General features: G+C 48.4%; 2 protein-coding genes across 3 annotated transcripts in view; one reads left to right on the plus strand and one right to left on the minus strand.

Annotated features, from left to right (window-relative positions):
* MPHOSPH9 (M-phase phosphoprotein 9) overlaps positions 1–9,406 on the minus strand; it is a 32,545-nt gene extending 23,139 nt beyond the window's left edge. Inside the window, exons 1-4 of one of the 2 annotated variants that reach the window (XM_066609712.1) lie at positions 9,279–9,406; positions 5,160–5,292; positions 4,365–4,470; positions 3,174–3,263 (exon numbers count right to left, since the gene is read on the minus strand). In XM_066609712.1, the coding sequence (XP_066465809.1) occupies positions 3,174–3,263; positions 4,365–4,470; positions 5,160–5,263 (300 nt within the window). In that variant the 5' untranslated portion in view covers positions 5,264–5,292; positions 9,279–9,406. Of the gene's footprint in view, positions 1–109; positions 211–3,173; positions 3,264–4,364; positions 4,471–5,159; positions 5,293–9,278 lie in introns of those variants that run through there. The other variant, XM_066609713.1, reaches the window with a different exon arrangement.
* A 615-nt stretch (positions 9,407–10,021) lies between these two features.
* Positions 10,022–15,305, plus strand: MTRFR (mitochondrial translation release factor in rescue). The gene is made up of 3 exons (XM_066609928.1): positions 10,022–10,164; positions 13,333–13,637; positions 14,968–15,305. The coding sequence occupies exons 2-3, from the start codon at positions 13,356–13,358 to the stop codon at positions 15,178–15,180; spliced, it is 495 nt and encodes a 164-aa protein (XP_066466025.1). The 5' UTR covers positions 10,022–10,164; positions 13,333–13,355; the 3' UTR covers positions 15,181–15,305.
* The last annotated feature ends 206 nt before the right edge of the window (positions 15,306–15,511 follow it).

The raw sequence follows: 15,511 nt of genomic DNA on the forward strand, positions 1-15,511 counted from the left end.
CTGGCACAGCGTCTAGTGCCTTTGTGAAACTCAGGCATACTTTCATGAAATCAGACAGCTTGAGTACAGTGCTAATTTGGCAAGCTACTTGCTCAGAAGGAAGGGTTACCTGCCCTGCAAAGCTGCTTTAACAGCACATTGAAACAAAGATTTAAGCCAGAGAAGTCCAACTTTTTCCAGGACAATGTTGAGAGCACATCCATGGGTAATCTGGAAGGACACAAACTGAATTGAACAATCCCAATTGTTTCTGTCCACCTACCTTCAAAATCACATATTTTAGACACGCCCACCTCCACCACCTGTATGCCCCTCTCTCTACCCCTTTTCTCCCTGGACTGAGACCCAGTTGCTGCCACCAAAAAAGTCCCAGGCCACCTTAGAAGAGGTCCATGAAAAGTTGCTACAAACGTCTAGTTAAGTTTCAGTGGTCCAAAACAAGCTCTCCTTTTTTTGGTTTGCTCATAACCAGAGATTGCTTGCTATATGTGCCAAGTGATCCAGAGTGTGTTTATTCAGAGCTATGCTCCACAACTCACAGGGACTTAAGCAGGTGTGCTCAAGACCGCAAACATACACATAAAGAAAATGTTTCATTTTTCTCAACAGAAACTTTTGGAAAACATTTTCTTGGATTTGGCAGCCAAGGGCTCAGTTTCAATATGAAGTTTTAAAGTCTCATTTTCCTTCCTTACACCATCACCTGTGAAACAGCCATGCCAAAAAAGGGTCGTTCACCCAGAGTTTGAAATGGCCAAACATAAAAACAGACATTTGGTTTTCAACCCAATCAATGTACAGAAATGGGGATGACCATATGTTGCTTCTCCCGAAAACTGTTTCTCATCATGTCATAAGCAATTAGACCGTTGCCAGCTTTCAGACAGCACAGAACCAAGCCTTTGACCCCCCAAAATGCTGCTAAGATGCAACCAGCACTTCTCTAGATGACACACAAGAACTTTTGGTGAATTTGCAGGACAAATTCAAATCTGAATTAGGCTTTGGTCTCGCAGCCCATCCACAGGTTAATTTGGAAAACAAGCCACCCACAGTGGTGATTTGCACCACCAGGGAGCAAATCAAGCTTCTCTACAGCAACACATGATTTGAGACATCTACACACAGAGAACCTAAGAGTATGGATGGAAAAAGAAAACACAAAGGTGTGAGAGACAAAAAGAAAGTAAACGGGTGGGGGGGAAGAGAACAAAAAAAGAACAATACCTCTTGTTATTTGTTTCAGTTTCAGGAAGTGTTGTTACTATTAGTGTAGAGGGCCATCAGGAAAGGGAAGGGAGAAACAGTAACCAAAAGGATGTAAATATCAAAGTGTACCATATATACTTAAAGTGTATCAGATACATCTAATCCTCGCATAACACAAACTCTTACATTCTGATTTCACTGCAGAATAAGGAGAATGTAAATTTCTGTGCAAAGGGGACTATTCAGGTCAAGGATATAATAAACGCTATTCACGTGTGCCAATCAAGATCGGGGGTGGGGGAAAAAAATCCTAGCCAGCAAAACAGTTCGTTGCCCACACGTCAGGATTTGAAAGATGTCGGCCATTCTGTGCAGGACTGGGCTTCTAAAGAGGCGATACTGACACCTGGAAAATGAAACGCTCTCTCAAGCAGGTATACAATGGCAGCTGCCCAATGCGAAGTGTGCCCTCGACATTGGGAGAGTGAATAGGAGAGCATTAAGATGGTGGCTGTACAACTGTGTGTTGTGCAGAGGGGGTCAGGGCCAAGGCATGTAGGAATGAGGGCAATTCCCCCTATTCTGCAGTCCTGAAGAAAACCCCCATCTCAAGCAAATAGCACCAATGTGGGGAGGGGTGAAGCCATGTTCCAATCAGGTTTCCCCCTGCAACTGCTATTTGAAAACAAAAAAGGAAATGCTAGGAAAATGCATTAGCATTTAATCAAAGTAGTTTTGGCCTTCATTTTATTAATTAATTAGATTTGTATTCTGCCTTTCTCCGGGCACCCAAGGCGGCTGACCCAACGAGTCAGGCAAGCCTCCTCTGCTAGTTTAGGGGCCCAATCCTATCCACCTTTCCAGCCCCAATGCAGCCCCGAGGTAAGGGAACAAACATCCCCTTACCTTGAGGAGGTCTCTGTGACTGCCTCTCCACCGCAGGATGCAGTGCACTTGTTGGCATGGCTGCATCACCACTGGTAAATTGGAGAGGGTTGGGCCCTAGGTCTGAAACCTACAGAAAGGTCTTTGCTACTCTGGTATATCAAGTTGAGGTGCTCATTTTAAATCAGAAAGAATTTGGAAAGATAGAAATTTTATATTCAGTACCTACCACATGGTGTCAGTAGTATGAATTTGCTCTCAGAATAAAGTACTAACCAGATTTTCTCTGTTTGAAAAACTATGCCATGAAGAACCCCTGGTAAGGAAAGGTACTGCAGGATACTAATTTAACACAATTAGGCTGCAACCCTGTGCACACCTACCTGGGGCCAAACCCTACTGAACACAATAAGTTCTGCGTAAACTTGCAGAAGATTGCACTGTCATATCCTGTCAAACACACACACACAAGAAATAAAGCCCACAAAATTACTACATACACACAGAGGACACTGAACTAAAGCAGAGGTTCTTACATGTGGTCATTCTGACCTAGAAGACAACATCAGCACAAACACCAAAAGTGCAGATAGCACAGCTGACACAAAGAGTTTGAGGGCACAAAATATAAAGCAATGGACAGGTAAAGAACTGCATGCTGGGTATCAAGATGATTGGGCATTCTAGGGAAGAAAAACACTTGTAGGAACAGATTGCAGTCCGTCTGTTTGTCTGTCCGTCCCTCAACTGCAAACCACAAACTGCAATAATTAGGCTAGTCTTACGTCTCTAGCCCAATTAAAACATGCACTGGGAAAGGAATTCCAGTCGCTGTTCTAGCTAAAGCCACCAAGAGCCTTGCGACACCAATACATTTATTGTGGTGTACACTAGGGGCGCATGCAGAAAGATACACATATATAAGAGCATGGAGATACTACTAATTTGTATCATGCTGGGATAGAACAAGGAGTTATCTTGCCCTAGCAGCTGTCCATAATTCTCTAGATATACCTCCCCATGCACACTTTTGAGAACCCGTTTCCGTTTAAAATTGTCAAGCAAACCCAAATACTCACATGGATCTGATGATAGAAGTGTTTTTGCTGGGCCGCTATCTGTTCTTGGCATTGCTCCTCTACCCGTCTGAACAATCGTAACCACCTGGTCTATTTAAAAAAAAAAAGATATTTTGAAAAAGACAAAAGATTCCTTCTCAGTGTTTATCCTACATCCAACACAATATGAATTTCGTCTCAAAATCTGTGCAAAGAAACACCACATGACGTCTAGAAGGCCCCTCCCAAAAAAATTACCCGTACAGAGATGGCAAGTGCTTCAACACAGAGTGAAAATAAAACTGGGAGAGGGAGAAAAGAAAGAACTTGAGTTCTAAAGACTACTTTTGTGTTGGTACAGGCCAGTCTTCCAGTTTCAAGCACTTCAACACTTGAAAGAAACCCAATCAGAGTTTTTGACCAAGCACAGCGTATGGACTGCACTATGGAGTCGTAATTTTGGACTGAAAGAAGGGAAAACCAACACTGGTGACATGTTATATGAGAAGAAGAGAAATACAGCCTTTCTTTGTGCCTGAATTATAACAAGGGATCTCATAAACATATACAGCACAACCCACCGTCTCACTGTGATAAGACACAAACACAGCACAAGAGGTTATCAAGACTGCTACAGCTGGTTGAAGCCACTGCAACAGGTCCAGCCCAAGACCCATGAGCCAGAAGCCACCTCCCACGACCCTGCAAAGGCCTCACCAGGCATTTGGGAGCCATTCCAAATGGCTGACAGCCACAGGATTGTGGTGGAGCTGCCGGGTCATGCAATATTCCGGCTTCCAAACGCAACTGCATTTGCTAAGGTCAGTGACAGACTACCCGTATGGCATGCAGGAGGTCCCAGGTTCAATTCCTGGCATCTCCAAATAACAGAGGAAGTGGGGCTGCAAAAGATCAAGAGAGACCTTGGAGAGCTGCTGCCATTCAAGGCAGACAGTCTTGAACAAGATGGACCAGTTGTTCAACTAAGCAACAGGCAGATGCTGCAGGTGTGTTGTATTGCACCAAATCACTCTCCCTAGCAACAAACAAAAATCTAAGTCATTTTTCTCCCACAAAGTGAGCATATGGATGTGAAATATGGATTTCCAAAGTGAAATATGGATGACTGTTTGCAGCGAAACATTAACACCGATTGATAGACAACACTGAGTATCTGTAACCGTTAGGCCCCAAATCCTGAGCACTACATACCTCACAGTTCTTCAATATTTCCGAGTCACCACTCCTTGGAACGTCTTGCATAAAGGAAGCCAAACGATCAGCTTCGCCAGGTATTATAGCAGGGCTGACTGAGAAACTGGGAGATGCCATTTGGGTTAGACAAGGGATTGCTTGTTAGTTTTGGTGTATTTTTCAATCAGGTGGGTTAACACAACACAATGGTCTAGGGTTGAAAAGCCCTTACGAAAGCCGACCTGCTTGGGTCCAGGAATCCCCTGAGAAGACATCCAAGCAGATAATGCTGAACACAACAGTACCCACAGAGCTATCCTGGAAGCACAAATGTGCCTGGCATTTAATTATCTTTAAGAGTTAAACTCTCAGATTTATAATCCATACCTCTTGTACAGTAACATCCGTCTGAATATCCCATTTTCCCCAAAATGAAAAAGTCCTACATTATATTCATCTCTTTTATGCTGAATAAATCATGACAAACATTTAGTTTTGATTATTTTACAGTGTATCTTTAGGATACAAAAGCTAGATCAACCCCCACAAGTATTACTACCAATTTCTAGGATCAGCAATTGATGTTCTGCCCCACTGCATATCAAAATACAGAACAAACACTGGTAAAGCTACACCAAGTACTCTTACAGACAAGAGAAGTGTCCAACTTTTTCCTTAGGGTACAAGCCCAGTCATGCTGTCTTAAAACAAAGGGGACATCCTTGGGAAAGTTCATTTCAATCCTGGCTGTGCTAGAGCACAAACCTTTGGCTTCAATGTTTAAAATCCAGTTAGGCAGCATCTCACACTTACCTGCAATTATTTAAGTTACGGCCCACAGAGCTGTGAGCATTTTGGAGGAGGGTGTCCGCAGAAGAGGTGCCTTGCTTAACGTTCACCAAGCCCAAGTTTTCCATCTCTCATGTTCGCAAAGAATGTGGATATCCTTTCCAAAAAAAGAGGAACACACACAAGTGACACACTCATTGAAAAGAACACCACCACTTTCCCAAACACTGTTTGGAATCCCAGAATCTGATTATTCATTTGACAAACTTGTATCCCATCTTGTTAACAGCAACATGATCTCAGGGCAGCTTTCAGAAAGAAACCCCAAAACAAACAACTACAAAAACACATCACAAAAAAGCAAACAGCAGGATAAAAAACAATTTGCCTCTCAGATCCAAAGCCTGGGCAGGACAAAGTTCCAAACAACACAGTCCTGGAACATGCTGGAATCCCCAGCATGTATGCGCTGCTGAAACAGAGACGCCTGCGTTGGCTCGGTCATGTCGTGAGAATGGATGATGGCCGGATCCCAAAGGATCCCTTCTATGGTGAACTCGTGCAAGGAAAGCGTCCTACAGGTAGACCACAGCTGCAATACAAGGACATCTGCAAGAGGGATATGAAGGCCTTAGGAGTGGACCTCAACAGGTGGGAAACCCTGGCCTCTGAGCGGCCCGCTTGGAGACAGGCGGTGCAGCATGGCCTTTCCCAGTTTGAAAAGACACTTGGCCAACAGTCTGAGGCAAAGAAGGAAGGCCCATAGCCAGGGAGACAGGCCAGGGCCAGACTGCACTTGCTCCCAGTGTGGAAGGGATTGTCACTCCCGAATCGGCCTTTTCAGCCACACTAGACGCTGTTCCAGAACCACCTTTCAGAGCGCGATACCATAGTCTTTCGAGACTGAAGGTTGCCAACAGGTGTCTCAGATTCAAAGCCTGGGAAAACAATGAGTTATTCACCTGGTCGGAAAAGATGCAAGAGCAGGCAACAGCTAAGACCCACTAGGGAAAGCATTATGTAAGCAGGGTGCCCCAACCAAGGACTTCTCCCCAGTCATCACCCATCCCAGTTCAGAGAAGGGTAACCTCCAGAGATAACCTAGACCTACAGGCCTCATTCATCCTCTGGGGCTCCAATTCTATAGGTGAATACATCTCATTACCAACTTACTTCCAAGTTCGCCTGTCCACATAGGTATTTTCCGAACTCAGCACAGCAAAGTGATATCTTCGAAGCTATGGAACAGGTTTTCATTGCTGAATCCCATATAAAAACTGAGTGGCGACTTGTCTGAACCTGGGTGATGGCTCCATGTTATCCCACACCCACTGGCCAGAACCAAAGAACATGAGCCCTACAGTGAGCCACACAGTCATCTTCCTGTGAGGAAGATCACTGTTCTCCTGTCCCCATTATATAGATGTGACCGAAAAGACGTGATGCAGAAAGTTAATTCATGGCTGAACCAAGCCCGACTCATTCTTCCTACTGGTCCCTGCTCTGGTCTCTTAAACAGAGGACATTAATTTATGTATGTATATGCAAACTCATTTCTTGGGGGGGGGAGGCTCTATTTCTTTGGGGTGGGGGGAGAATAAAACCATTCCACCTCTCACAATACAGCAACATTCCAGTCAAATGCCCTGATGCTGCAAGAAGCGGTCAACTCCAACACACACTCTGGCTCACCAGTAAAGCAGAATTCTCAGCTGTTTGAGGCCATATCAAAAAGCCGAGAATTCATCCTTTTCCCAGCACATTATGCCTGACCTACTTCTTCCCTTGCACAATCCCTGGCGCATGAATTATTTCTACGACATCTTCAGCCGGCGCTCTCGTCACACTGCCTTCCCCCTTGGAAAAATCTTTAGATCTCGCGTCCAAAGCCCAGCCAAACATAATGCAGCTGAACAGAAGCTTAGCTCCACTTCTGAAAGAAATGGAAATATAAAAGCAAGCTGTTGGGTTCAATGCACCTAATAAAAGAAAGGCAGCAAGAAGAGATGGCAGCAACCAGAAGATCCTCAGGAACAGTTTGATCATACAGAGGGTGAAAAAAGATACCTGTGCTTTTCTACTTACTCTCATTCTACAAGGCAAGCTTTTTACAATGGGGCCTGCAGGTAAAAGAGAAGGAAGGCAAACACCACACACAGCCCAGCTGCACAAGAGAGATAAAGTATCAAGCCATTATAACACTGTTAGAAAAGCTGAGTGTGGGGGGGAGGTCCCTATTCAGCTTTGCAGATACAATTGCTGCAGCCATTCGCAATGGGCTACAGCCCCGAAGGAGCTCTTCTCGGCTTCCGAGGCCCCCCCATCAAACAAGGATACAACAGGAACAGATAAACATAAGCTCCCCTTCTCACATTCTTCAGTTTGTGGCCCCCTCCAAATGTGCCAGGTGGACCCCAAAGAGAATGGCTGGTCTACAGCACAGACACAGAAGTTGGTGGGTAGGGTTTTAGCATACGATTCAAAGGCCAGGCTTCACATCTTTGAGATAAATAAATATAGCATAGCAGCTAAGAGAGTAGGCTGTGATCCGCTGCCCTCTCAGTAGGGAGTAAGACCCACTGAACTCAATGGAGCTCACTCCTCAATAAACAAGACAACTTTGCTGTGCCCTGTAAGAGAAAATCCTGGTTCGTGCTTCACCTTAAGCATGAGCCAAGTGCACGATTCTTGGGCAAGATGCTAATCCTCAGATTCCCTTCTGCAATCTAGCGATAAAAATACTGATCTATCTTAACAAGATGGTTGTGAGGAGACAATATTCAGAGTGCTTCAGACTCTAAAGTTGCTACACATGTGTTTAGAACTATTATGATTTTAAAAAGCTAATGAAACACCCTCCCCACATCAGTTCTTCCTGTTCCCTTCCCCAATTCTCCTTATTTTGTCCCTGCCATGTGCTGTTTTAAGGTCGTAAGCCGACAAGCAGAGCTTGTTGGTTTTATTGTACTGCACCCCAAGTCTGAGGCACTTCTAAATATCCTCCTGGGGTCCCCTGTAAGGGTCAATAATAATGATAAATGACAACACTGCTTGTATTCAGGGTGTTTTGCAGAGAATTAATAGGTCCCTGCTACAAGGGGCTTATAATTAGCAGTCAGCACAGTGGACACAAATAGGAAGAAGAGGCAGGGATAGACTGGGGAAGAATGGACACCCATTTCAGCTGCATGTCTTGCAGGCATAATAGTATCTGCCTGCACTGAGCAGGGAGCTGGAATAGATGACCTCCATGGTCCCTCCCATTGAACAAGTGACTGACAGTGACTGACAGTGCAATACTACGCTCGGTGAAAAACTCTGAACCTTCCCCCTAGAAAGCGGGCGGGGACGGGACTGGACACCAGATCTGACAACTACCCTCTAATCCAGGGGTGTCATGAGGCCCATGGACCGCATACGACCCCCAGAAGCAATTTCTCTGCCCCTGAAATAATTGGGCTCTCATATCTCGAAAATATGAACCAGAATTTGCACATTTTCTCTTCTGCCATTTGCAGCTAAGGAGTTTCTATGCGAGAAGCAAGTGCTTATTTCTGGCCATCATCTGCTTAACGATGGCACTTGCTGCTTTATGACATCACTTCCACCTTAATGACGCCCCTTCCTGCTTTAAGGCATAGCTTCCACCTTCCCATTTTAAAACATCACATCCACCTTAACAACATCACTACCTGATTAATGACATCACTTCCACCTTAACAACATCACTACCTGATTAATGACATCACTTCCACCTTAATGACATCACTGTCTCATTCATGACATCACTTCCACCTTGATGACATCACAGCCCACTTTATGACACCACTACCAACTTAATGACCATTTCCTGCTTCAGGACACCATTTCCTGCTCTGTGACATCACTTCCACCCTAATGACGTCACTTCCAGCCCTGCTCTAACCACTGCGCCATCCTTCCTTGCGCTCTTTGGCCATCCTCCCCCCAATACCAATCCCCTCAGGTGCTCAAGCCCCGCCTCCTCCCCCCTCATAGGCCCGCTGCCCACACCAGGTCTGAAGCCTGGGCCGCTGATTGGCTGGCGGCGCGGTCGCTCTTCCCGGCTCGGGGCGTGGCCGGAGGGCCGAAGCGGGCCCAATGGGCGGCGCTCAAGGCCTTTACCTGCATCGCGGCTCGGGGCCCCTCAGGCGCGCGGCGTCCACAGGCGCAGCTCCACTCCCTCCTCCCCCTCCCCTCAGCATTGGCGGTTGAGATTCGAAGAGCCTCGGGGAGGCGCCGCCGCTGATTGGCTGCTCCGGGGCGCGCGCCGCGATTGGCCCGCGCCAGCGACGGGCTGGGGCGGGAAGGGCGGGGCCCGAGAGCGCGCGCCCCGATTGGGCCGCGGCCCGGCGCGCGCCGTTCGACTTCCCCGCTCCGGATAGGCTGGCGGGGCTCGGCAGGGGCGGGCCCGGGGCAGGTCCCGTTCTCTGATTGGCTCTAGCGGGGACTCCGCCCTCACCTTTCGCTCGGGTAGTAAACAGAAGCGGCGCATGCGCAGGGGAGTCACTGGGGCGGGCCTGGTCCTCGTTGACGTGACCCCCTTCCGGCGCAGGTAAGAAGAGCTGAGTGGACCCAGGAGTCCTGCCCCTCCCCCAGCTGGCACCCAGGGGTCTTCCCTCTCCCCCCAGCTGGCACCCAGGGGTCCTGCCCCTCCCTCTCCCCCCAGCTGGCACCCAGGGGTCTTACCCTCCCCCTGCACCCAAGGGTGCTGCCCCGCCCCCCAGCTGGCACACAGGGATCCTGCCCCTCCCCCAGCTGCCACCCAGGGGTCTTACCCTCCCTGTGCACCCAGGGGTCCTCCCCCCCTCCCCCCAGCTGGCACCCAGGGGTCCTCCCCCCTCCCCCCAGCTGGCACCCAGGGGTCCTGCCCGTCCCCATGTACACAGGAGTCTTGCCTCTCCTCTCGTTTGCATTCCCAGCCTCTTTGTTGTGTCAACAGACGCTCTGCTGGAGGCTCCGGGAGGCCTGACTGCCTCCTTAGGAGCCTCTTTGTTGTGCTGGGACCACAGTAAGTACTGTCCGTCATTAAGCAGAAGGTCGTTAAACGGCGCACACCTGTACTTGCATAAGCACCAGAGCTGTTTCAAAGCCTTCAGCAAAGTCACCTAATGGAAGCTGGGTGGTCCTCGGGCAGCCATCCGTGAACTCCTGTTCACAGAGTGTGCTCCTGTTTCCATCATTGATATTTTGGAAGGTGTGACAGAGCCAGGGCAGGAACATGGGTGTCCTGTGCCCCCCTCCCTTCTGTATTCGGGAGCCTAGAAGTCCTACTGCCCTCTCTCTTCCCCCAAATGTGGGGTTTCCCCCCAAGGATCCTGCTGTGTTCCATCACAGGCAGAACCAGTGATGGGGCCCAGGAGCTCTGCCCTTTTGTGTGGGCGCACACTGAAGGGGTGGCATGGAGTCCCTTCACCCCCACACATGCAGAGAGTCAGGAATGATACCCAAGATCCAGAACTTAGTTCCGTCTTCTAACCTTGAGGACTAAAAACAGGCAAGGAACTCCCCAACAGCTGCCTTAGAGCTGTACCGTGGATCTTAGGTAGTCAACAAGCACGAGCGATGTGAGATGTACTATCCATGATACACCGGCCAGGAGACGGAAGATGACACTTGAGCAAGGAGTTCCTCTCGCCTGCCCAGGGCCAGTCTCCACTTGTAGGGCCCCGTCTCCCTGTTTGAAATCCATGGGTCCAGAGGAAGGCCACTTCCAGCCGACAGCGGCCCTGTTTCTTACCATGATGGAACACCTGCCAAGCCCTGTTTAACCCGGCACTTGGTTGCAGTGCAGGGCTTTTCCTAGCAGGTGGAAGTCATGATGATGTTGCAAGCTGGGGATTGTGACTTCACTGCAGAGGAGGGGAGAGAGGGGCAGAAAAAATGAGCAATGGAGAACAAGCCTGGAAAAGAATGGCCTCATTTTCCTGTTTTAAAAGGAAGGGGAGACTTGGAGCAGCCTGTGGTGTAAGTTCTTTATAATCTTTAAAATAGAACAACTCAGAATCTGGTCACATGGATCAAATGGCCTTACAAATGAAGTGCTGCAGGTTGTGCTAGGAGGAGGAGGAGAACTCCAGTGTACCTTTAAAATTCCAGATACAGGGGTTACTTTTTCCACCTGCCTACTACCCTATACATCAGGGAACGTCAAGGGGTGCTGCAGGCAAGGCACCCGAAAGAGGAGCACACAGTGACCTGCTGATTTGTCCACTATTGCTTGACTTTGCTTCAGTCACTGCAAGCAATAACCCATAAGAACAGTCCCACTGGATCAGGCCATAGGCCCATCTAGTCCAGCTTCCTGTATCTCACAGCGGCCCACCAAATGCCCCAAGGAGCACACCAGATAACAAGAGACCTGCAAGGCTTCCTGGGAATTGTAGTTAAGAACATAAGAACAGCCCCACTGGATCAGGCCAGAGGCCCATCTAGTCCAGCTTCCTGTATCTCACAGCGGCCCACCAAATGCCCCAGGGAGCACACCTGATAACAAGAGACCTGCAAGGCTTCCTGGGAATTGTAGTTAAGAACATAAGAACAGTCCCACTGGATCAGGCCATAGGCCCATCTAGTCCAGCTTCCTGTATCTCACAGCGGCCCACCAAATGCCCCAGGGAGCACACCTGATAACAAGAGACCTGCAAGGCTTCCTGGGAATTGTAGTTAAGAACATAAGAACAGCCCTACTGGATCAGGCCAGAGGCCCATCTAGTCCAGCTTCCTGTATCTCACAGCGGCCCACCAAATTCCCCAGAAATTCTTCAGGTTCCATTTAAGCCAGCGGCCCAAAGCCATATGCTTAGAGGCCTTTTAGCAAAATGGAGGAGCCCCTCCGGTCCACAATCTGGCCGAAGTATGACTGGTCCAAAGGAAATTGGGGCAGTGGTGCCTTCTCTACACGCTGTGATTCAAAGTTGGCAAAACATTCTCACCCATCTGTTGGTTTCTAGTGCCACCAAGTGATCACTTGAGTTACTGACAATACTTGGTGTGGCTGTGTCTGGTGCGCTGTGCAGTGCATTTGGTTATGAGGGGTGGGGTGCAAATTTTGAATAGTAGCCAGGGCTGGGGTCTTATTAAGGTAAACCTCACCAGAGACTCTAACTTCACAGGGGTTGGCTTGGGCAACTTCTCCCCATCTCCCAGCCACCTGCCATTTCTTCCCTGCCACGGCATCTCCCTCTTTTTGAGCACATGCTGTTGCCATGCCACTCTCTGTCCACTTGGACTGGTGGAAAGAGAAGACAGAAAGATGAAATAGCAGCACACACTGATTGGCTGCCACTAGGTGGGACAAGGATTGTGTGGCTCAGTTGCACACCCCTCAGCAAGCTCTTGAAGGAGGGTCCCATGTTGCAGGCTGGCATTTAGGATGAGTCCTGGGCTAGCTCCTGAGAAACTGAAGGCCACATGGCTATTCTGTAACCCCAGCCAGAAGGCAAAAGCTCTTGCGTTCTTGGCCACTTGAAATAACGAGAGATCCTGGATGCAGAAGTACATTTCAGTTGGTTGACCAGCTTCTGCTGCTGGAATAACCCACCGCCAGATCGACGTCTCACCGATCAGTGAGGCTGTGCTGGGGCAGTGGTCAGAGCTTGGCATCCTGTGGCTGGCATGGGACTAGACTTGCTTTCTTAATCATACGAAGTGGCAACATTCTGAGAAGAAGAGGCCTGGGTCAGGAAAGGTTAACGCTTTTTCCTCTCCTGGACAGAAGATGGACTTAATTAATCAAACATACCCACTTAACTTGCAACCAGGTGGTTTCATCCTTCCCTTTTCCACCCAAAGAGGTGGCCTACTTATATTGTGCTATTGAGTAGTGGTGTTTCTGCTTTTTGAGGCAGGGTGGGGTGGCTCAAAGTAGCAATGGGTGGGGTAGAGCAATGATAAACATCGGCAAAGAGCACCCCATATAGTGATCCAACCCACCTGGCACGGCATCTTGTGGTTGGACAAGGCATGGTGGTAGACGGGGTTAAACTGGCAGACGTTAGATCATGCCTTTGGACAGTAAATCCACCCCGGCTGAATGGGACCACAAACTGCCCTGCTAAGTCAGCAGAGTTAATAAGAACTAAGTAATATTGAATCACTGTGTTGATAAACTCGTTTTACTGAATGCTAATAATGTGTTTCTATCTCTCTCCCCCCCCCCCCCGCTTTTGGGGGTTAGAAGAATCCTCGTCTCTGGTTTATATGCCTCCTTCAAGTTTGCTGCAGTTTAAAAGCTCGCTGACCAGAATTGGCTGTCTCCCTCTGGCCCCTGGGTGCCGCAGGGGGGAACGTCTTCTGCAGCCTCGATGGCCCAGCCCTTTGCTTCTCATAGCAGGAAAGAAGGACTCCGGTGAACTCCTTCCGCTCAATGAAGCAGATTTGGAAGAGCAGTTTGTACGAGGCTTTGGGCCCGGAGGACAAGCCACAAACAAGACCAGCAACTGTGTGGTCCTGAAGCACCTTCCCTCGGGGATTGTCGTCAAGGTGATTTGGCTGACTTAATGGTTGGCAACCTTCAGTCTCGAAAGACTATGGTCTAAGCCTACAGCACCCGGTATTCCCAGGCGGTCTCCCATCCAAGTACTAACCAGGCCTCACCCTGCTTAGCTTCTGAGATCAGACTAGATCAGGCATCGCTTCCACTTTGTGGCAAGGGCCAGTTGCTTCCTGCACAACAGTGGCTGTTGATAGCTTCATTTATAACTGTCACTTATCAGTATGCAGGGTTTGTAAGTAGCCAAACCCTTGATCACCTGTGGTGTGTAAGAATTGCATCCAGGTGATCAGGCAAGCAAGCTTGCGTGCCACAGATGATTAACTTGGCTGTGGGTGGGCATGTAGGTTAGGAAGACGTGGTCAGTTGTTGTGCCATCAAAGGCTTGCAGGTACAGGTGGACACAAGGAAAACGCAGAAAGGGGAAGAAAATGGGGGAGCATATGGCAATTATTTCAGTCACGCTTAATTACTGATAATAATAATAATATAGGTATTTCTATACCGCCTTTCTTGGTCCTCAGATTTCTCCTTAGACTTTATTCAAGGCGGTTTACCTAGGCAGGCAATTTTTAAATCCCTGTAGGGATTTTTACAATTTGAAAGAAGGTTTCTATCTTTCAAGAAACCCCAACATTCAGATGTTTCATTCTTGATCTGGTCGCACATTCTGGCCTCCATCCTCTCATGCTCAGAGCGGATGGAATAGCTCGGCTCAGCTTGTCAGCTGCTTCAAGGTCGCACGGTGCTGGTGGCCTCGAACCGGCGACCTTGTGGATGTTATCTTCAGGCAAATGGAGGCTCAACCCTCTAGACCAGACCTCCTGATGGTGTCAACTTAACTATGGGGTGTCACGGAAGGATTGTAGGAAGAAAGAAAGATGGTCTCATGAAGGTGTTCTGGCTCCAGATTTGAGAGGGCCCTTGGCAAAGAGCCTCTGGGACCCCCAAACCCTAAGAGTAGGCTTACCTGAGCAGCAGGGTAGGATTGGTCCTGAGTAGCTATGCTGATAGCTGCCATCTTTCTTTTTCCAGCAATGCCCCCACTCCAACATTGTGGCCCAGTTTAGATAATGGGAGGGCTATCGCCTCCCAGCCTCCTGTAACTCAATTTGGCTGGCTTCCAGAAATCCTCTTTCTGACTCTTGCGGTCCCGTTGGTGCCTCCCTCCCCCAGGTCTATGTAATGGGCCAAATGTCTTGTCTAGCTAATCATTCTGCCCCAATATGAGGCCTGCGGTACCCTTTCCAGTCTTAGGGGCAGGCAGGCTGCAGTCCCACAAGTAAATTTCGTTTTTTCTCCTCCCCCCACCCCCACCAGTGCCATCAAACAAGATCAGTGGAGCTGAACCGCAAGAGAGCCCGAGAAATCCTTCAGGAGAAAGTGGACGTTTTCTACAAAGGTGAAGCCAGCGATCTGGTGAAGGCAAAGCAGGAATCGGAGAAGAAAAAGCAAGAGAAGAGGAAGCGGGCAAATGAAAACCTGGAACGGAAAAGGCATTTGAAAGAAATGCAAGCCCTGGAGGACAAATAAGGAGCACAGGGTCATTTTTCTCACACTAGTTTTTGTATGTGTGGTGGGGGGTGTTGGGTGATTTCCAGCTCTTTCTTACCCTGGCCTGATTGTGATTTTTCAAAATACCAATGTGAAGCTACCAAGTTCTGCTTCTTGTCTTTTAAGGGTTTTTTTCCCCTCTTGTCCATTTTCCTAATTTCCTTTTATAAAGGCAAGTATGCTATAACCACCAACAGTGTACTAATTGCTTGAGCATTTAAGAATGGAGGTAGCGCAGCTTTCCTGTAGCTGCCCTATCCAGGTGATTGTCTGGTAGTTCTCTTTCTCCAGTCTAAGAAAGTCAGTTTTC

Source organism: Tiliqua scincoides, chromosome 14 (genome assembly GCF_035046505.1).
Source record: "Tiliqua scincoides isolate rTilSci1 chromosome 14, rTilSci1.hap2, whole genome shotgun sequence".
In the NCBI taxonomy this organism is placed as follows: domain Eukaryota; kingdom Metazoa; phylum Chordata; class Lepidosauria; order Squamata; family Scincidae; genus Tiliqua; species Tiliqua scincoides.